Source organism: Agelaius tricolor, unplaced genomic scaffold, assembly GCF_023055355.1.
Source record: "Agelaius tricolor isolate 1412-34295 unplaced genomic scaffold, bAgeTri1.0.p SCAF_20, whole genome shotgun sequence".
Lineage (NCBI taxonomy): Eukaryota > Metazoa > Chordata > Aves > Passeriformes > Icteridae > Agelaius > Agelaius tricolor.
The window spans coordinates 9,902,489-9,924,013 of NW_027269280.1; the positions used below are offsets into that span (position 1 = coordinate 9,902,489).

Sequence of the window (21,525 nt, forward strand, 5' to 3'; positions counted from 1 at the left end):
TGCTCCAGCAGGGTCATCCCCCAACACGTGGCACAGGATTGCGTCCAGACGGTTCTGGAATATCCCCAGAGAGGGACACTCCACACCCTCTTTGGTCTGTGTTCTGCTGCTCGATCAGTGCACAGTGAAGAAGCTCTTCCTCATCTCTAGGTGGAACTTCCTGTGCATGTTTCTGCCCGTTGCTCTTGTCCTATCTCTTGTCACCTCTGAGCAGAGCCCAGTCCATGAACACGAGCGCAGGTGGCCACAAATCGCTGAGGAGTTAACCCCCACGCCAGCACAGCCCAACCCCGTGCCACGCACCGGGCGGGGCCGGGACTCGAACGCGTAACCCTCGGACCCGCAGGGCCCGCGCTGGCCGGGCGGGGGCGCGGCTGCCCCAGCGCCGCCCGGAAGCGGAAGCGCGGCCGCGGTTCCCGCCGCGGTTGCCGAGCGGCGGCCGCTCCGTCCCGTCCCGCCCGCGGCCATGAGCGCGGCCGGGCTCGTGTCCGCGCCGCCCGCAGCCCCGCCGGGGCCGCCCGCCCCCGCCATGGCCCCCGCGCCCGACTACTACGAGGAGGAGGAGCTGGAGAGCGCCGAGGAGGAGGACGGCGAGCGGAGCGCCCGGGCCCGCGACTCCGACGAGGGTGTGTGGGGAGGGGGCGGGTCGGTGCCCGGGGCCGGGGGGATGGAGCGGGGGCTCTCCTGGGGGGATGTGAGGGAAGCGCTCCGCTCCGCACGGTGTTTGGGGAAGGGCTGCGGTCTTCAGGGGTTCGGGCGGCGAGAGCAGCCGAGGGAAACACGGAGCTGTCAGGGGGCAGCGGCTCCCCGCGGAACACTAAACCAGAGAAGCCGCTGGACAGGCGGAGTTGTGGCTTCCCAGGTGAGCAGGGGACAGTGGGACACGGGGAGCGCTGAGCAGGGACTAAGTGCGACAGCAGAGGGAAAACAGCGGAGAAATCTGGTGTATGGGTTCTGACTCCGTGGTGTGAACGGGGAAGGACAGAAGTGTAGCAGTGCAGGAGGATATGACAGCGCAAGAACCAGAGAGCGAGGGAGAAGAGCAAATTAAAAAGCCAGGGTAGCCAGGAGTGCAGAGGGCATGAAACGACAGATAAGGGAGGTGTAGAGGACTCTTGGGCAGTGCCTGTTACTGGCAGCAGAACCCCCTGTCCCTTCTGGCCTGGTTAAAGATGGGATAACATTAAACATGCAGAGGGAGACAGGGTCAGTGGGGGCTCTCCCAACAGAGCATGGAAATCCTTTGTGGTGGCCCAGACATTGAAGTATATTTCTTGTAGTTAAAATCTTGGTTTATTTTTGGTGCTTTAAATTTTACCTTAAGTTTAAACTGTTTGTATTTTAAGAAAAATCTGAGAAAGGTTTGATTTAAGGGGCTGGGCTCCCCTGCCATGTGTAGGGAATTAGCTGTGGTTCAGGTTTCTCAGCTCTACCCTGTAAAGTCTGGAGGCACTTGCCCCTCTTTGGCAAGGTAATGGATTCTTGGCTCCTCACATGTTACAAATAAAAGCCTGAAAAGTCTTAGCATCAAGCTGGCAATCCCACAGTGATTTACTTTATTTACAGTTTATGCTATTTATAAAGTGCAGCTATGTTTATGGCAGTGCTGGTATCTGAATATTGCAGTACCAAGTGAAGGATAGGTGAGAAGTTCAGGTCCCAGGCAGTAACTGCTCTCTTTGGTGAGAGCTTTGTGGTCAACCTGAGCAGCACTGAGTGGGTGGAACTCCAGTTACAGGTTTGTGAAACGTCTTTCAGGTCTTTAGGCTGTTTGTGTCTCACCTGTGTGTGAGTATTAATGTAGAGCCCCTCATCTTAAATGAGAAGAAATTCCCAGGCTGAGGTTGAAGCTGTTCATGCAAAACTCACAGTTGTAGGAACATGAGATGTTTCATTTCCCTCCTGAATTCATCTCTCAGGTTGTCTTTGATGCTAAATTGCCTGAGGTTTGGGGATTTCTTTTTTGCTTGCCTGTTTCCTTGTTTTTAAATAATTTACTACTGAGCTTGGTTTTTCTTTTTTAAATACTTTTTTCAATTTAAACAAGTTGTTTTTTGCCTTGTTTAGACACTGAGGATGCCAGTGAAACAGACCTGGCAAAGCATGAGGAGGAGGACTTTGTAGAAATGAAAGAACAGTAAGTAACCCATTCCAAATACAGATAAGGTGATGTTCTATTTATTTGTGGGTTTAGGGGTATTTATTGCCTAAAACTTGGCAAAATTTTGGGCCAAGACTGGGAGTTTTAAGTGCTTACCCCAGTGAAACAGCTCATGAGTCCATACACTTGTATTTCTGCTCTCCCAGTAACTTTTCTCTGTTCTGTATAAATTCAAGGAATTAAGGGCTACTGCTGTTTTAGGCAAAGAAATAATCATGAGTTCTGAGATCAGCTGCAAATGGATCCTGCTGCAGATAAATGCTTCAAATAAAATAAAGGTTCTGCTTTAGATAAGCTAAGGAAAAGTAAAATGCCTTTCCAAATGCCTTAAACAATAGAATTCTAGTCCTGAACCAGAAATGGACCTTTGGGAGACTTGAAACAGTCTGCCCATGCTGTGTAGGAGCATTTGCAGTATTTTGAGTTCTTGCTTACTGGCAGAGACCTGTTTTTATACAGGTCAGGAAGATTTGGCCAGTGTTAAACCACAGATGTGTGGTAAAAGAAATGCAAGTTTGCAGCAGCACCAGGAATAGACTTGAGTGTGTTTTTAAAATAATGTGGGGAGCTAGTACACAGCTAATAAAACTTGATATAGTACAAGAATGATTCTGCTGTAAAGCTTCTGATGTTTGTAGATCTAAATGTCATTTTAGGTTACAACAGCAACAAAAAACCCCTATTTTATCCAAATTTTAAACCCATTCTTAAGACAGAATGAGAACCTTTCATGGGAATAAAGTTCTTTAAGTTTGCAGTTCATTTGTTTCCTGAAGTTCTGAGAAGTTTTTGATTCCTTGTAAACATGAAACCTCAAGAGAATATGGAATAAGCGATGTGTGCTTGGTGTTTAAAGTTTCCTGCTGTGCTTGCAGGATGTATCAGGACAAACTGGCATCTCTGAAGAGGCAGTTACAGCAGCTGCAGGAAGGTAAGCTTAGAAGAGTGGCTTTGGGTTTTATTTTCAGCACTTTTCAAATGTCATAGAAGGATGGGAGCAGCATCTTTCACTGCGTGTTGGTTCTCAGCTGTGCTGCAGAGTTGAAAATGTCAGCTGCTTCCCATCCACTTGGAGTTAAGCCTCTCTGCTAAAACACTTCTTAAAAGGAGTAATCCACTTCTTACAAAAGCAGGGAATGTGCTTTGAGTGGTGTCTGACTCCTTAAGGATATTTAATACTTGTGAAAAAAATACAATGGGAATCTACAATTTATTTCCACTAGGTACTCTTCAGGAATATCAGAAAAGGATGAAGAAGTTGGACCAGCAGTACAAAGAAAGGATAAGGAATGCAGGTAAGTGGAATTTCTCTCTAAGACACTGCAGATAACTTAAGTGTGTGTTTTGTGTAACACTGAAGTAAAAAAGAGGTAATTCTATCCTAAAAAGAAAAGGACCTTGCTGGAGCAGAGGGATCTTTGGGTACATTGCAGGGTTTTCTGAGAGTCTACCAAACATGACAGGATTTGCCTTGATGATTTTCTTCCCTTGATCAGCATTGTTTGCTGCCTGATAAACAGTTTTAGCCTTCATTTGTGTGAAGCAGCACAAGGAGAAAGATGATTCCATTTCTGTCTCACCCACAGTGTCCCACTTTGGTTTTTTGTTTGGTGGCCCCAGCTGAAGCCTTTGGCTGCCCTGTCTCCTTCAGTTTGCAGGAGTGGGAATGAGGAGCACAGGCTTTCCCCAGGATCTGTCTCTGAGCAATGAGCCCAGGGGATTTGCTGCTGGAACTGTTCTTCTGCATGGCTGTGGCATGGAATGGGCTGCCTGGACTTTGGGTACTGCTCTGTTTGAAGGAGCAAAGTTAATTTTTAAAGTGCCCAGTGCTTGTCCTTCTGGGTGTTTTGTTATGTTGCTGCAGAGGAATGGCTTGGGAATCAGATCCAGCTGCTTGCCCTCTCTCTTTCATCTTCCCTTTTCAGTAGTTCTTACCTTGGATATTGAATCAGGGCCTTTAAAAACGGCATTGTGTGGATATAGGAAATACAGCTGCTCCTCCTTTAGCAAAAACAAGCAGTTCTGTATTTCTGAAAGTGCCTGGGAAAGGTAAAGGATTTGCTTCAGGAACTGAAGTGCTTTGAGCAACTTCTTGTTAACAGGAACCTGTCTCCTGAGATGAATTTTACTAATGATTTAGGTTGGAAAATATCTCCAAAAAGACCTTTCATATGCACTAGAGCTGCATCCTGACAAGCCTGGGCTGTTCTGATAAAATTAAGCCCCAGTGCAAACTGGTATTTCTGGCTGGCCACGAGCAGTGCTGCAGAGGCAGAGTTCTTCCACAGGAGGGCATGTGGTGATCACTTGGAATTTCATGAGTAAAAAATCCAGCTGCCTTGTACTACAGGAATAAAGCTCTTTTATGTTTGTCCTTGCCAAGCTGTGGTTTATTAAACCAACAGTTTCCATTTACCTGCATTTGATTATCTACATAATGCTGCTTTCATGCTTTGCAAATAGAAAGTTTGATTTTATTACAGAAAGTTTGATTTTTATTGCAGCATTCTTATATTTGGTGTATATCTATTACTGGTTTTTAATTTTTTTTTTTTAAATAATAGAGTAGTACAGTGTTGCTACTACAGCCTGAACTGAACTCAATAGTGTGGAATAGTGGAAGTTTTTTGAGGTGACAGTCTGTAAAAAAGCTCTAGTAACAGTGTATTTTTGTGAAACTTTTTCATAGTCACTTTATTTTCAGCATAAAGCTGTGAAGTCAGAGTAGAGATTGGATAGGTACATGAATTATTTGCTTCACTGCCTGTCTTGGCTGCAATATTCACTGGCTTAAAATGTTAAGGAAGTAATTTTGTGCAGCTTTGAAGGTAATAAATTAAGTCTTTCTTGTGTTTCAGAACTGTTCCTGCAGCTGGAAGTAAGTACTCTTAATTTATCAAAAATATGCATTAATTAGATGGAAGAGGCATAAACCTTGTTTCATCAGCCAGTGTTTGGGCTTGTTTTCCCAGAAGGCTTAAAGAAATTTTCTTCCTCTGGCTGCCTTGTTGCACTTGAGATGTAGTAGAGCTTACTGCTGGTATTACCTCAAGTAACTTCTGCACTTTGTTTTTAAAATAGAATTAAATTTTTGCTGTTGGGCTCTTGTATCTGGCTGTGCATTGGGCTGGCCAAAAAGGGGTGTTCAAGGTGATGAGTGCTGTTTATAAATCAGCAGAGCTCTCAATTTGTTGTGCAACATTAAAATGTCTTTTTACAAATCATTCTTTTGCCAATATAATAGCACTAAGTGGTATTTGGATGTTTTTCTGTAGATTGTGAATATTGATAATCTTTAGAACTTGGGCCAGTTGTGAACTGAAAAGCTGCTCAATAAGGCATTTGAAAAGCTGTTGTGATATCATTAATTTGAGTCCTTAATTAACCTCCTTGCTCCTTGGGTTTTGCATTAGACAGATCAGGTGGAGAAAAATTATGTGAAGGAAAAGAAAGCAGCAGCAAAGGAGTTTGAAGATAAGAAAATTGAGCTTAAGGAAAATCTGATAGCAGAGTTGGAAGAGAAGAAGAAGATGATTGAGAATGAAAAGCTAACCATGGAATTAACAGGAGGTAAACAACATAAGCACCTGTCATTTGTGTTATCCACTCTGCTCCTGCTTAGGAAAAGAGCTGTGAAGATGTCAGTGCTGGTTTACACAGCTGGTGGGAAATGCCAAGGGGTGCAGAGCATGAATTGATGGCCTTTGAATGGAGAAAGCAGCTCAAAATTCAGTGAATTGTTAACAGGGGAATCAAGCAGTGCCAGTGGAGCAGCAGAGGGGATGATGGCCTTGCTGATACATGGGAGAGAGGCTGCTTTGGTTGCCTGATGTAGCAATAAAACTATTGAGATATGTCACAATACTGACTGAACCAGTGATGCCAGTTTGTAAAGCTGTGTCCTTTCCTTGCTGCAGGACTGGGTGGTCAAGCAGTTGAAGAAAGCCAAATAATCAAGTTGAAACCTGCTGCTTAAAGCCAGAAAACAAAGATTTGTGGGTTACATTTGTGTCCAGGCTCTAGAAAATTTATACTAAATGGACAGACTTTTTTTGAGACAGCTGGTACCCCTGTTGTCATCTTGTTGCAGGGGTTCCATACTGTTGTCTCCTTATCACAAAAGTTTCACACCTTTTGGTGTTTCTCATGGGCATCTCCTCACAGCACTGACTCTTTCTTCTTCACAAAGCAGCCACTGACCCCAATTCCCCTCTCAAGTACCCACCCCATTCTTTTATAGCACTCTCCTTCTCATTGCTTACAGCTGTGGCCTGCTGAAGGCAGGCTGTTCCTAATCTTTGATAATTGGCCCAGCTGCAACTCCTTAGGGGTGAGATTACTTTCTTTTGTCATCTTATATTCTATCCCCCTATGCCCCTGCTGCCTTGCAGTGCTCTGTGGCAATGAACACAGGGGGGCTAAGTCAGGGTTGATTATTCCTGCAGAATTCTGTTGCTGTGGTACTGAACCAAAAATCTGGTTTGATGTTCTTTGGGAGCAGCTCCCTCACTTCATGGACTGATAATGTGGTTTGTTTGCTGAGTCCTGTCCATGAGTTATACCCTTCCTGTATTTCTTGCATAGTATCTACAGGTTTTATATTAACTAATAATGTAGTTCATATTCAGAAGTGAGAATTAAATCTTGTTTTGGTGTATTAAATGGTGCTCTTGGCTTAATATAAACTCTTCGGGCTGATGTGGACTGGAAAGCATCTTGAGTTGTGCTGTTTCCCTGGTAACTTTTTATTTATTTATGAAATCTGATCTCATGGTCATCCTTGTTCACCCTTGAGATGAGGAGAGAAGGAATTTGGTGTATTTGGCACATGCAGAGCTGCTCAAGGTTTTTGTGTCTAGTGGAATCCAAAGGAGCTTCCCAGATGGAAGTGCTTCCCAGGGGGTGATGCAAGGGTGCTTAGAGATGAGCCAGTAAATCTCAGCACAAAGAAAGGAAGGTGGGATGATGTGTTTGGCATTCATGGTGTGGTCTCTTGGCTGCCAGTTCAACATATCTTGATGAATTAAGGAATGAGTTGTGAGAGTTTAGTGCAGTTGTTCAGTAAAGGTTATCCTGTAGGCACTTGGACAAACCTAAGTTCAGATAATTACTTAGTGATGAGACTGGTGTTGAAGTTTTTAACAGACTTTCTTCTTTTTCCCCAGTGCATATGCTGCAATTTACTTCCTGTCAACTGCTGCTCTGTGTGTTATTAATTAGGCTCATTTCATTAATCATTCTTAGGTAATCTGAATTTAAATACTGTTTGTTTGAAATCACTCCAGCAGACTTGTATCAGTCTTCAATGCAGAAATTTTTTCTAATCTTTTGACAAAGCTGTTTTTCTGCCTTGAAGATGAGAGAGCAATTGATTTGTAGCTGATGTTTTACATGCTATTAATGATCTGAGTTGGGCTGGGAAAGAACTCCATGAGCTTGGCCTTTTAAATCTGTTCCCAAGCAGATAGGCTGAGCATGAAAGGAACTTGAATTCTTGTAGCATCATTGTGCTGCTTATCAGTACCTGGAGCAGCTGTAACCATGGCATTGCAGCACTGGCACTGAACAGTGACCTGATGGGAGAGAACTTGGATTCACTGTCAGCACTTCCATGCAGGGAGCTAGCACACAAACACACCCAAAAAAAAAAAATCCAATTTGCTGAATGAAAAAGGGAAGATTATTTTCTCTGTGCTTTGTGTAGAAAGCTGCTGCTTCTTACTCCTTTCTCTCTGGTCTTATCAGCTCTCCAACTTCATTTCTCTGCAGATTCAATGGAAGTGAAGCCCATTATGACAAGGAAACTGAGACGGAGACCAAATGATCCAGTTCCCATCCCAGACAAGAGGAGGAAACCTGCCCCTGATATCCTTTCCTGGAGTCACTGCTGGCTTTGCAGCCCCTGTGCTACCCACACCTTGGCTGTTTTGTACAGCAAAGAAAAGGAAATGAAATGCCAGGATCAGATTTTAACCTGGGAAAGAAATACAATTGTCATGTGTAATGTGTGCTAAAGCAATACCAGCAGTTACACAATTCTATGTATATATATATTATATATATATATATGTTAGAGATCCTTTGGTATCCTAATTTAATCCTTACTGTATCATGAGATAAATTATTCTCACTGACAAAAAAAAAAGTTGAATTCTACAGGCAATTTATTTCACAAAAGAAAAACTTTAGGAGAACGTTAGATATAGATATATATGCTGAGATAATTGATTCCATAGATAGTAAATGGCTTTTTACATGAGCCAGAGCTTTTCTCATTTCAAGACGTGACAAAGCATTTACCAGAAAGATCATATTTGTCATATCCAAATAGTTTTTCCATTTCTGATAAAAGCTTCAGATCTCTAATCCAGAGATGCATAGCAAAAGCAAAGATGCTAGATTTGTTCTTTGAATAAGAAAAGATGAAGATTCATCTTGTTTTCATGTATCACAAGAGACAGAAAAACATGTCTGTGTAATCCTTAGGATCTGCCTTGCTGCATGTCTCAAAATTAAAATGTTCCTTGGCTTCTGGAAATATGTTTTTAGCTCCTCTGTGATGATAGGCACTTTTTCTATTTGTGTATTAAATTCACCTGGAGAGGAAGGCAAGGATATTTGCTTTGCAGGGGTTTCTCATTAGATTCTAAACCTGTATTTCTTAGATTAAAAAAACTTATCTGAGTGACTCTCATTTTCTGAAGGCAATATCAAACCTTGAACTTTTGGAGTTCATGCAGGATGGTCATGAGCATCTCCAGTTTCAATTAACCTCCTTCTGGTTGGAGATTCTGTTCACTCTTTCAGGAAAAAAAAAAGTCATTTATTAGTGCCCCTATCTCATCCAAAATAAATGAGTTTCATAGTGAACATGACCTGCTAATTGAGCATGATACAGCAACCACACAGTAAAAATCTCTGCCTTTGCTCACTGGGAGAGGATTAAAGTCCATCAAAACCAAAATCCTTGAAATGCAGCCCAGCAATTGTTAACTTTAGTGTAATACTTTGAATACTTTTGGCTAAACACTTGTTATGAAGAAACAAAAGTACAGCAGAGCTCTTAATAAGACTGTAATACACTAATTTCTGTTTTCAGAAGTTTTGGGCTTGTTTTCAGGTGCATTGTAGGCTCTTATTTATCCCCAATCACACAAAGTTTTATTTAACTAGGTTTAGGTGGGATTTAGCTTCACTGTAGAAAACCTGAAGTGAGTCTTGTTTCAGCTCACAGATTCTTTTCCACAGAAATAAAAGATGAAAACCACTGAAAATGCTGGTGCTTGATGCTTCCATGAAGTAAATGTCAGTGCACTAAAGTCTTTTCATTGATGATTGTTTCTGAATAAATTAAAATGATTTTGCACTCTGCTGCTAAGATGGTGGGGATGGACTTGTATTAATTCCTCTGACATAAAAAACAGCTCAAGTAAGACATTTATTAAAATCCTGGAAACCTTTTGGCTTACATTTACTCGAGTGAAATGTCATTGACCTTTAATTTTTAGCCTTGCTTGTCAAGAGCTTATGGAAACCTTAATTCTGGATACCTCAGCTAAATTATTTGTTGACTGATGAGCAAATAATGGAGGACCTAAGAACGCTGAATAAGGTAGGGATTGTTGCTTGACTGTATTTCTTCATTTTCAAGAGAAGGCAAATGCTTTCTCCTGAAGAGAACAGAGCTCTCTTTAATGTTCATTTTTGAGATGTGGCACTATTTCATCCCTGTAGGCTTTCTGAAGTAGCACAAGAAAAGATTTAGCAAGATGGTATCTCCTCTTTTTTTATTGAGGTTTAATTAACCTAATTTAAATGACTGTCACCTAAAAATGTTACCTTTTGTGGGAACCAAGGGATGAGCTATGTTAAGGAGTTTCTTCCTCATGGCTGAGCAGATGTCAGTGCATTTTTTGGGAGATCACAAGCTGCCTTTGGATTAAGCCTTAGTGTGGGGTAGGATTTTGTCATTAATTTTGTTTCTCCCTGCTGTCACAAGATTTCAGCAAGCTGGATAGGGGGCAGTGTGCATGTTTAGAGCTTTTCTGGGTTTGATTAACATATTGTTTTCTTGCTGAACACTTGAAGGCTTATCTAATTTCTTAGAATATAAGCTGCTCATTAAGGCATTTTGAGGATGCTAGTGGAACATTGGTTTTGTGCCAGCTGTTGAGGTTTCTCTAATGATTTAGCTCCTGTATTTTGTGTACCCTGAGAAATGTTGTATCACATTCAAAAATAGTGTGTTAGATGGGTTTGACTCACTGAAGTGGGTTGGCTGAATGCTCTCAAGTTGTTTTTTTGGCCTTTAGGATCATTATACTGATTATCTGCACCTTTGGCTGTTTAGAGCACACTGGTTATGTGTTATGCCACTTAACAGAGCATTTAAAATAGAGAATAAAATATAATAATAAAATAGAGAATAAAATAAAATATTCAGAGTGTGGAAAGTAAGATACCTGAAGTTATCAGTGCAGCTCCTGTGGCTCCTGCCAGATCTCTAACACTGCTTTTTTCTCTTCCCATGTAGCTTAAATCACCCAAGAGACCAGGTGAGTTACAGATGCAGTGGAACTGGTTCATGGGGGGCTGCTCTGAGCAGAGGATGGTACTGCAGATGTTTGGCTGTGCAGTTGCTGTTCTTTGTGTGGTGCTGATGTTTGTCAGGGATGGGAGGGGGGCATGAGCATCTTTGGTGGCTGAAACATTTGGGCATGGGACAATCCAACTGGGAAATGAGATTTTCCATGATATTCAGGTGCATCTGGGCACCTTGTCTGATTGTCAGCTCCACTGAGGGATTGACCACTTGTGGTTTTATGTCTCCAGCTCTCTAGATGTGCCTATACACTTTGTTTCAAGACAGAGTGGGACTAACTTCCCTCAGTAATTTTAACCATATTTAACTAATTAACTGTGGATTATAACTAAAACAAAATCAAGGACATATTGTCCATCCCTTACCCATGAATGTTTTTTCACATAAATGCTGTATTTCAGTGAATATTTTAATTCAAGGCAGAGGTCACGTTACTCATCACAATATATAATATTTCCCTGATGGATATTTGAGTTTGCGGTTTTCTCTGCTTGCTATTTCTGCACACACAACCTTATGAACTGCAGTTTTGCAGTCAGATGTGCTGCTGTGAGATGGGCACGTGCTGATCTTTAACCAGAATGTCTCTGCTGTCCCCAGCCTCCCCCTCCTCTCCTGAGCACCTCCCAGCTACACCAGCAGAGTCTCCAGCACAGAGATTTGAAGCTCGGATAGAAGATGGCAAACTCTACTATGACAAGAGATGGTGAGACCTGGGGAGCTTTTGTTTCCATCAGTCTGTTCTGTGTTGTGTAGTGAGGAGGCAGAGGCTGCAGAGAGAAATGGCTTTGAGCTAAGAATTGGTGGGCAAAATGCTTTAGGGCAGAGGTTTGCTGCTCCCTCCACAAGCTCATCATGGGCCCAGTAAAGCAGAGGGGATGGATGATGGAATGTTCACACCCTGCAGGCTTTCAGAGATAACTGGTGCCTCCAATAAAAGGAGACTTGAATCTTTTCATGGCCCACTGTGGCACTTAGGAATTCAAACCTAATAAGAGATAGGAGAGGCAGCAGCAGCCACAGTGGGATGTGACTGAAGCTGCCCAGTTTGGACACGGCCACTCCATGATTTGCTGTCAGCAACACTCCCATTTCTGAGCTTCACATTTCTGCCCAGCATTCCACAAGGTGGCAGAAGAAATGTCATCCACCAGCTGCTCAGGATGAAAGATGCTTCTAATAAATCCAAATAACCTTTAAAGATCAAACCCACCTGGGAGAGGCAACTTCAGAATTGCTGATTGGATTTATCTCTGTTGAGTTTTATGGCCATACAGCTGTACAAGCTTCACAAAACACAAGGAAAATATTAAATTCTGCAGAGGAAACTTAGATCTTACACTTAATCCATGAGACTTGCAAACCTGGATAATCTAGGGGGCAATATTAAACTTGGGCAGAAAACAATTTGCTTTCAAAAAGTCATCTGCTTATTTGTAGCCTACTTCAGTGTTCTGGTGGCTCAAAACAAGTGATGAGGCTGTAATTTTATCATAGAAGTAGGTGTGAAGCTGGGTATTTTTACACAGCAATCCTCTTGGCCAGTTGGTCAGTTTTTCTTTCTGCCTGAAGTTTAATTGAGGGTTCAGTGTACACAGCTCTCATAAAAGCTGCTCCCTCAGTTTAAACATTCATGAAGTGTAAAGCAGATAGGAACTGAACAGGCTACTTATTCCACAGATTCATCAAGGTTTTTAGAGGGTTTTTTTGCTTTTATAATTTTTTGGTGTGTGTAAAGTGACTGTCCACAGGATATATTTGGATGAATAAACTCTTCTTAGAATGTTGAAGCATATGGAGTACTTGAAAAGTGTTCATGAGTAAAAAAAGAAAGGAAAAAAAAAAGGCATCTGAAGTAATCTGTCAGTAAAGCTCAAAACTTCTCATTAAATTTAAACCTGGAAGAGCTTCAGTGAGCCCAGAACCTCAGCAAAGCACCAGCTCTCTCTGAAGGGTATCTGGCTGTGGCATAAAGCACTTAACAGATATTTTCACCTTGCTGAATTCACTTGTCATGGGGGTCTTGCTGTCAGGAATTCCAGCTCTTGTCTTTCCTGGCTGCCTTTTTCTTATGCTGTTTTAAGATCAGTATCTTTTTTTTTTGTTGTTGTTGTTGTAGTAATAATCCTGCTTAGATTTTTTTTTGATTGATAATAAGTAACAGTACTTGTGCAAAGTAGCTGGTGCTTTAATAGAATGAAGTAACTGAGTTGGTAGTGGGAGGGTAATTCTTCCTAAGGTGCATAAAGAATTCTGGCATGCACAAAAATCCTAAACCTGACAGCCCAGGAATGACTTTCTCTGTTTCCTGATGCAGCCCTGCATGACAATTACCTGAAAACAGGGAATGTTTAATGCCAGTAATGAACCCCCTGAAGTCTTGCAGAGACATTTCAGACATCTCCAGAGTGGAGTGTTTCAGGTGAATGTGGAATTAGACTCAGTTTTTTAATGCTCAGAGCTCTGTGCTCCCCATCAAATCCTAAACCACAGTTCACTGTACAGCAGCCATCTTTTTGCTCTTAGCTTTGCTGCATACAATAATGCTGAGGGATTTCTTTCAATCTTCTGATGGAGTTGCAGTTGGAAATCTTGGCCTTTCAGTAAAATATTTTATAGCAGGAAATAGAATTATTTCTGCTTGCCTCCTTGGTGTGTTTTACCTGCTGCAACAGTGAGAGTTGTTTGGCTCTGCTTTCTTGAAAGCCAACTTAAACCCCATTGCATTTTTCATCTGAGGTAATTTCCTCAATCCTATCCCTCTGTGGATATATAAATTTGGCAGAAGGGTGAGACATGACCAGGGAACTGATGCCCCAGGGTGCTGTGCCTCCAGCTGCCCTGTGTGAGTGTGAGACAGGTGAGACAGCTCTTCAGGGAAACACTGCTGACTTGGCTCTTTGCCTTTTCTGGGCACAATTAGCATTCATTTACTGATGGAGAATCATTCATGGGGTGAAATCCAAGGGCTGAATGAAGTCTCTGACACGTGTGTCAACAGCTTTGGAATTCACTGGTAATCAGAAATTCAAAGTGGGGGAAATATTTCCTTGTCTGTGTGGGCACAGCTAACACTTGAGAGCTGTTGTTTGCCCTGGCTTCTCCTGCACTCCTGCTGATTGTATCAAGATCAAAACTCTTACCTAAGTACTCACAGCATGGCATGGTAGGGCACTGCTGGACTGAGATTCTTGTCTCATCTTAGTGAGGCCTGGGGTTTGCAGCAACTTATTGAGTTCCTCTGTATCATTTAATGACATCTGAGCTTCCTAAACTGAGATTTTTTTTTGTTGCTTTGCATTGCCCTGGAACCCACTGACATTGTTTCTGTCAAAATGAGGGAGAAAGACACCTGTGTCCAAGCATTGTTTTAAAGGTTGCAGGATTTGGGGATTTTTTATTCCCTCATCACCCCCATGGGTAATGAGTATGTTTGGAAGGCTCAAAGCTGACACTCATTCCAGCTACTGGCAAGCACTAAAAGATCTTAAAACAGCATAAAAAAAAAGGCTGCCAGGAAAAACAACAGCTGGAATCCCTGACAGCAAGACCCCCATGACAAGTGAATTCAGCAAGGTGAAAATATCTGTTAAGTGCTTTATGCCACAGCCAGATACCCTTCAGAGAGAGCTGGTGCTTTGCTGAGGGTCTGGGCTCACTGAAGCTCTTCCAGGTTTAAATTTAATGGGAAGCTCTGAGTGCAGAATTTTCCAGTAGGAAGAGATTGTGGAATAAACCATTGGAAGACTTCCACATGTACAATATGGTTATTGTAGAAACAACTGTAAAGTTTCAATAAATCCATGTATTTTGCAAATGGCAGTCAGGCTGCAGGGGGTTGCACTGGCTGGCTACTGAGGGAATATCTGTGCAGGGATTCTGCAGCTTGGATTGCCCAGATAAAATCATGATTAGGAGAAAGGTGGAAATACAGTCATGCTTTTATAGCTGTAAAGTATTTTGGTGTTTGCTTGATTAAGATGATTTCCTTGCAAATCACCTGTTCCAGTGTAATTAGTTCTGCCTATGGAAGAGAATGAGGCAGAATGAACAGAAAGTGGGGGTTTGGGGCTGGCACACTGCAGCACTTGGAGAAATGTGAGCTGTAAAGAGGGGAGTCCACAGAATCAAATTCAGAGTTAGGAATTTCAAAGTCTCTGTTTTATACACAACACATTAAGAACAATATAGAGCTTAAAAATATGATCTAAAATGGGATGAAATGGATATGTTTAGTTATGGACTCCTTATGGCAGATATTTACAGCTCATTACAGAGTCAGGTACCCATTAGTTACCATTTTGGGTATTTTCACACAATAGGGCAGCATTAGAAATTTGAGGTCTCATTAAACAATGCACAGGCTGCACTGATTGAGGGTAATTCACTTTTGGTGGTGCTCTGGTAACTCTGTATTGGGGAACAACTTGAGTGAGTATCTGTGATTTGCTCTGTTATATTTTGTCAGGCAAAATAAGGAGTTGCCTTCTGAAATCCATCCTGAGTCTGAAATGGGAAAGGCTGCTTGGATTAACCCTTGAGGGCTGGGTGTGTTGTCACTCACTGTTCCCCTGGCCTGTGGCTGGGGCTCTGCCTCTCCCCCTTGCAGTTGGGAAATCTGTTTTCAGTACCCTTCAGTGCAGAGTTAATGTGAGTTAAGACTCTCCTGCATTTCAAAATACCATTAATGCAGGATATGTGTGTGTGATCAGCTCACCACTGTCCTGCAAAGCCGGAGAAAGTGGTGTGGAAAGAAAGGCAGACTTCAAATTTACTCTGTCCAGCTTTATCAATAGTGGATTCATGCATTTCCTTTTTTTTTTTTCATTTTGCAGGTACCACAAGAGCCAAGCTATTTACCTGGAATCTAAGGAGAACACGAAGATCAGCTGTGTGATCAGTTCTGTGGGGGCCAACGAGGTTGGGGCTGCTTTTATTTATTTAGCAGAGGGGGGAGAGACATGGGTTTAGTAAGGGCTGAAGATAAGATACCTGTCTGGGGTGTAAAGAAAGCTGAAGTCAAGATAAAACTGATTTGAGAAATCTCTTTTTGAGATAGGAAGAGACTTGCTTTGTTTCTGAAGGATAATCCTGTGTTTTGCAAGCTCCTGCAGCAGTTGGGCAAAGGGAGCACTTTGGTTTTTGCTTGCAGATTCCAGACACTTCAGGGAAAGAAATAATAGATTTGAGTGCACTTCTCCTTAATCAGCCAATAAAGGAACTTTAATTTGTTGTGGCAGCTAAGGGAAAACACTTTATTTTCCCCAGAATGAGTTGCATGTGGGATCTGTTTGTGCCACAGCTGTTCCCTTGCAGTGGCAGTTGTGGCACTCACTTGTTAGATAAAAGCAGTGGTAGTGTACTTATGGGTGCATTAAAATTTGTTAAAAGTTGTTATTGTAATTTAGCAAAACTAATGTATCATTCCATCCTACTGTGGTAGAATATAAAATTGTACATGTTTGTTTCCTACAGTTGCTCAAAGTTTATGGATTTTTGAATTATTTTGGCAAGCAAAACATGCCAAATCCTTGGAAATGTTGCAGTTGGGAGATGATTATCAATGAATGTTGATTTTAATTTCTCTGGAGAAATAATTGAAGTAGAAATCCAGGCAAATACTAAATTCATTTTGTATTAAGGGGTCCTGTTAATAAAGTCAATTGATATCTAAAATAAATAGAGTTAAATCAATTTACTTGTCAGGCCTGTAACTAATATATGAAGAAAAAAAAGTTTTGGGTAAATCACAGGCCAACACAGCTTTATAATCCTTTGCATTAGGAAATATTGGACTTCCCTCCTAAAATACTGCAGTACTAAGGAGTGGATAATTCTTACTCAGTGTATTTATTTAAGTATGTTGAAATGCATTAGAAGGATATAATGCAGAGGAAATTGCTCAGACTTGATTTTTAAAGTACAGGTTTTTAGATCTAAACACCTTGAAGGTGATTTCAAAAACTCTCTGGAGTGGCTGCCTTGGTGGCAGCAATTTGTCTTGTGGCACGTGGTGTGAATCCTTCCGTGCAGGTGTTAAAAGAGGCCCTTTTATCTCCAGACACAATTTCTGTGGTACATTGTGGGGAATGCTTCATGGAACAGAATCAGAATAAGCTTTTCATTTGACTAATAGTTACTTGTCTGGGCAAATCCCAGGATAGATAATTTTATCATCTGTGGATCTAGAGAGACTTAGTCTTGATTAGGCAAAGCTCAGTGCCACGGCTCTGTTGTGAGCTGTGGCAGGAGGAACCTGCTTTCCTGATGGTGCTTGAAAGAGTCATTTTTCTCGAGGACTGTTTTGAGCAGGAAGTTAAGGAGGTGAAGTTCAACACCTTATTTCATTTTCTACTCAGGTTGCCTCCCATGGGGAGGGAGAGGGGATTAACCTCATTGATCTGTGCCCCTGGGGGGCTCAGCTCCGACACTAAGACACGGAGTTAATTTGTCTGTTTGCTGCTTGCTGTGAGTTTTCCATTTTTCTCCCCTAATTCATCTCTCTATCCCATTCTTTTTGCCCTTGCTGTCCTGCAGATCTGGGTGAGGAAAACCAGCGACAGCACCAAGATGAGGATCTACCTGGGGCAGCTGCAGCGGGGCGTGTTCGTGATCCGCCGGCGCTCGGCCACCTGACTCTGCTCTGCCCTGGCCTGGTTTCTGTCACATCACCAAACCTCTGCCAGGGGCTCCCAGGCTGCTCACTCCTCCCAGCAGCAGGGAACAGTCCTGACCTCTGATGAAACACTTTGTGGCTGGCCACATAATCCCCAGTAGTCCTTAAACCTTTAGTGATGCCCAAGCACTGCCCTGGACTATTTCTGGATTTTGCATCAAGCTTCTGTACGCTCTCTTTGTATTTTGGGTGACTGTTTGAGAAGACTTGGCATCATCCTCCTTTTTGTTGTTGTTTTGTGGTGCACAGATGGGACTCATGTGTCAAAAACATCATCATCATGTTTCTGTTGGGAGTCAGACCAGTGGAAGAAGCTTTGCTTGTCGAGACCTGAGGTTATTTGTGTTTTTTGGCCTTGTTTTCCTGCAAGGCTCAGGATTTTGGGCAAAAGATGAATCCTGCCAGATTTCAGCTGCAGCTGAGAGATGCCTCCAGAATACCTGGTGCACAACATCAGCTTTATTGGATGGACTCTTGAAAGACTGGAGACTTTTTTAGGATGGTGTGAACAGCTCAGAAACTGCAGAAATACAGTGATTTTAATGTAGCTCAGAGTCACGCGTGGTTAGTCAGAAGCTTCCGTTTCTCTTCACATTAAAAACCCCTTCAATGAACAAGCAGAGTATGTCTGTTTGCTGATATAATTAGCTGGGATAGGTGGATGACTAAATTAAAGGACTAATTACCTGGATTTTGCAGAATAGCAAGGCTGTATGAACTCTGTGTGTGTCTATAACCACTCAGAGATGTAAAGATGCAAAGGATCAATTTGACTTTTTCCACTGATGCTCAGAATCACAGGTTATGGTGGGATCCTGCTGACAGGAGATCTGTAGTATCCTCCCAAGGATCCTGGTACAGAGTAGGAAGTGGCCTTGTCATGCTGCTGGAACCTTCATTCCCTGAGATGTTCTGCAAGGAGCTCCTTTTGAAGGCTGTTTTAATTGCTGGAGGTAACACTGGGTTTCTACACTTGGCCTCCTGCAGCACAAGTGAAAATGCCCAAATAATGACATTAAAGTGCTCCCTAGGTGTTTAAAGATCTGCCTCTGGCATCCCTTTATTATTCCCAGTCCTTTGCTGATGGCTGGAAGCACCAATGCCAGGTATCTGCCTTGGCAGGAGCCACATGGTGCCCTGGCAGTGCTGTCACACCTCCACCTTCTGTGCACAACAAATTAGTGCTCCTTTCAATTACTAGTCAAAAAGTTGTAAATTCTGTCTTTCTCAATTTCTCTCACTTGAGGCATCTTCTGGTTTTGCTTTTGAGCTGCCTTCCTGTTAACACCCATCCAGCCCAGCCTTTCTTTGGTGTGTGGATCAATGGAGTCCCAGGAAGGGAGTTGCAAGGGCTGTGCCCATTCCTTTCCTGCAGTTGGGTGGCAGTCACATCCCAAAAACTGCTGCCTGTACGTGGGTCTGGAGTGGAGTGTGATGGCTCCTGATGTGACTGAGCCACCTGACTTGATTTTTGCTGAGTTTTGAGGATCTGGAGCTCTGGCAAGGCAGGAGAGGGTGTTTCCCACCCTTGACAATGTGCCATCCCTGCTGCAGCTTAGGCAGCCAAATGCAGCAGGCTGGATTTTGTCAAGTTAACAGCTTACTTAATATAACTTAACATTCTCTGCACATGTCACAGGTTTTTGATAAGGTGATGATGTAGCAGACAGGATTTGTCACTGAGTCTTTAAATGAACATCGTTCTAATAATAAAAAGTGCTGAGGAAGTAGCAGGATTTATTTCCTGTCTCCATCACTTTATCAATACAGATATTTGTGGGAATTGCTGGTAACTTGTGCTCAGTGTTGGGGAGGTGCTTTGCCACCAGCACCATCTGCTGCTGTGATGTTCCCTGTTCTGGGGGAATTTTGGGAGTTGACAGAAGTGTGAGATGTCGGTGTGGGACAGGAGAGGGGCTCCATGAACCCATGGTCAATCAGGGCACAGCCTCCAGGAGGGATGTGAGAGGTTTGTACAACTTCCTTCTGTCAGAATTCCTTGCCAGTTTCCCCAGTGCCCCTGACTCAGCCTTTGAACTGGTAATTTCTGCTTCTGGCAGCCCTGAGTAGGAGTTGTACTGCTGTAAATGGCTCAAAATTAACTGCTACACTGAAGGAATTTTGTTTATAGGCTGCTTCATCCTCAGTTTCTTAATGAAATGAAAGTCTGCCTTGGCTCTGTCGATCACCATAAAGAGTAGCTGTGTCTCACAGAGTACATGAATATTGTATCCTGGATTTTTTATCCTGGCAGGCTGTTCTGTAATGGCCTGAGCCATTTGTGAGGCTGGAAGTGATAAAGTGCACTGCCTTGCTGTGCACTCAGGGAAGCAAGTGCATTTTTATTTTTTTTTTAATCCTAAAAGGATGCACAAGTAGTTCTGTGGTGAGGATGAGGCATGTGGAGATCAAGAGTGGAGACATCAGCTGTAGAACTGAAGATTTCCTGCCACCGGTTGGAAAAATAGAGACAAGTTACTCAAGGAGATGGACAAGGTCTTGCTTGAATTCTAGGAGAAAATTGGCTTTTCTGTCTGCTCTTTGCCTGCTTATCATCAGTCTTGAAGGATCCCAACCCTCTGAACAGAAACAGCTTTGCTGCAGGTATGAAACAATTTAATCCTTGTTATGAACAGCATTCAAAGCAAATTCAGGAAATGGCTTTAACTCATCGTTACAGTAATTTTAAAGAAAGGTGAACCTTCTGCCAAAAATAGACTTTTATTGAGGGTTAAATTGCAGTTGGCTGAGTCATATTAAGCTTTTCTGGTTTTTATTGCCTTGAGAAATGGACTGTGATGTTGATATGTGCAAAATAAAAAAGACATTTCCCCCCCAGCCATTAGATGTTCCAATGGAAGGAGGCCAGATCAGGGAGCCAACTTCCAGGGGTTTTTTGACATCATTCTCAACAGAAAGGTTTCCAAAGAGGCTTTTTCCAAGGACAAATGCTAATACACAAAATTGGCTTTTTAGTTTATGTGCTCTGCCTGGAATTTTGTAAAGACACAAAAGGATTTAATGACAGAAACACTAATTGTTTGCCTGTTTTTTTGTAAATTTCTGGGGAACTTAAAGAAAATAAAGGCTAAAAGAGCAAGGAATAGCTTTGTGGATAACTGAGGTTCTTCCTCCTTTAGAAAAAAGGAAAAGCAGCATTTGTGTTCTTGTTCCACAGAAGCAAACACTGAAATATTCAGAAATTCTGAATGGGCGTCTCAGGTTTGCTGTTACTATTTTTAGTTTGTCCAATCCTAAAGCTAAGAATTTAATACACAGTGAAGTATTTAGAAAACACAAAAATGCATGTTTCTATTTTTCTATGATTTATTGAAAACCTGTTGTCACTGAAACCTCAAATTTCAAATAGTTAAAGAATTCCACTATTGTAATGTTTTGCTGAATGTGAGAAACTCCATTACTATTTGACATCAGCTCAAACTTAGGGGATGCCAAAACATCTTGTAATACTTAAGTGCCTATCACTTTACAGTGGAGTAATTCTGTTTATTTAGATTCCTCCTTTTTAAGCAAGACTGCCTTTCTGTAAAATATTGATTTCAATTTTTAAATAGGCATGAAGAACAGCTTGGGTTTATGAAAACCAAAACCCTCTCCCCAAAATATTTGGGAGGGTTTTTTTTTCCTCCAATGTGATGCTAATAAATAAGCAGAATGGGGAGAGTGCCTCAAAGAAGCCTTGGGACCAACATTAAAATAACATTTAGGTGACAACAGAAATGCTAAATATTCTCCATGGTGTATATCTAAACAGGATGGGTGTCTCACCTCCCCTCACATAATTAAAATGCTGAACAGCAGCACAGGAAGAGTTACTTAAGCCTTTGGTTCTAAAATAGCAATGCTCTGAGCAAAGCCAGGCATTTGTAGGGCTTTGGAACCGAGAGCTGTAACCCACAGGAAGCAGCTGCTGATTTATTCCATCAATCTCACATTTGAAAGCTATCAGTTCTCTGGATGCCTCAGGTAGCTTTGTCATTTTTCATTTAGTTCTAATTTGCATCCCCATGTTCTGCCCTGAATCCTGAGAGGGGAGGAAAAAAAGGCAGAATAATGATGAAATGT

At 42.2% G+C, this 21,525-nt stretch overlaps 1 protein-coding gene across 1 annotated transcript; it reads left to right on the forward strand.

The window, feature by feature from the left end:
• The first annotated feature begins 390 nt into the window (after positions 1-390).
• SUDS3 (SDS3 homolog, SIN3A corepressor complex component) lies at positions 391-18,056 on the forward strand. The gene is made up of 12 exons (XM_071445488.1): positions 391-626; positions 2,068-2,137; positions 3,037-3,092; positions 3,385-3,456; positions 5,020-5,039; positions 5,575-5,731; positions 7,931-8,026; positions 9,712-9,773; positions 10,695-10,716; positions 11,364-11,469; positions 15,599-15,683; positions 17,301-18,056. The coding sequence occupies exons 1-12, from the start codon at positions 467-469 to the stop codon at positions 17,397-17,399; spliced, it is 1,005 nt and encodes a 334-aa protein (XP_071301589.1). The 5' UTR covers positions 391-466; the 3' UTR covers positions 17,400-18,056.
• Positions 18,057-21,525: the final 3,469 nt, after the last annotated feature.

Coding starts and splice junctions, on each gene's coding strand:
- SUDS3 (XM_071445488.1), top strand. CDS start 467: ATGAGCGCGGCCGGGCTCGTGTCCGCGCCGCCCGCAGCCCCGCCGGGG. Junction 627..2,067: donor GGCCCGCGACTCCGACGAGG/GTGTGTGGGGAG, acceptor TGCCTTGTTTAG/ACACTGAGGATGCCAGTGAA. Junction 5,732..7,930: donor AACCATGGAATTAACAGGAG/GTAAACAACATA, acceptor ATTTCTCTGCAG/ATTCAATGGAAGTGAAGCCC.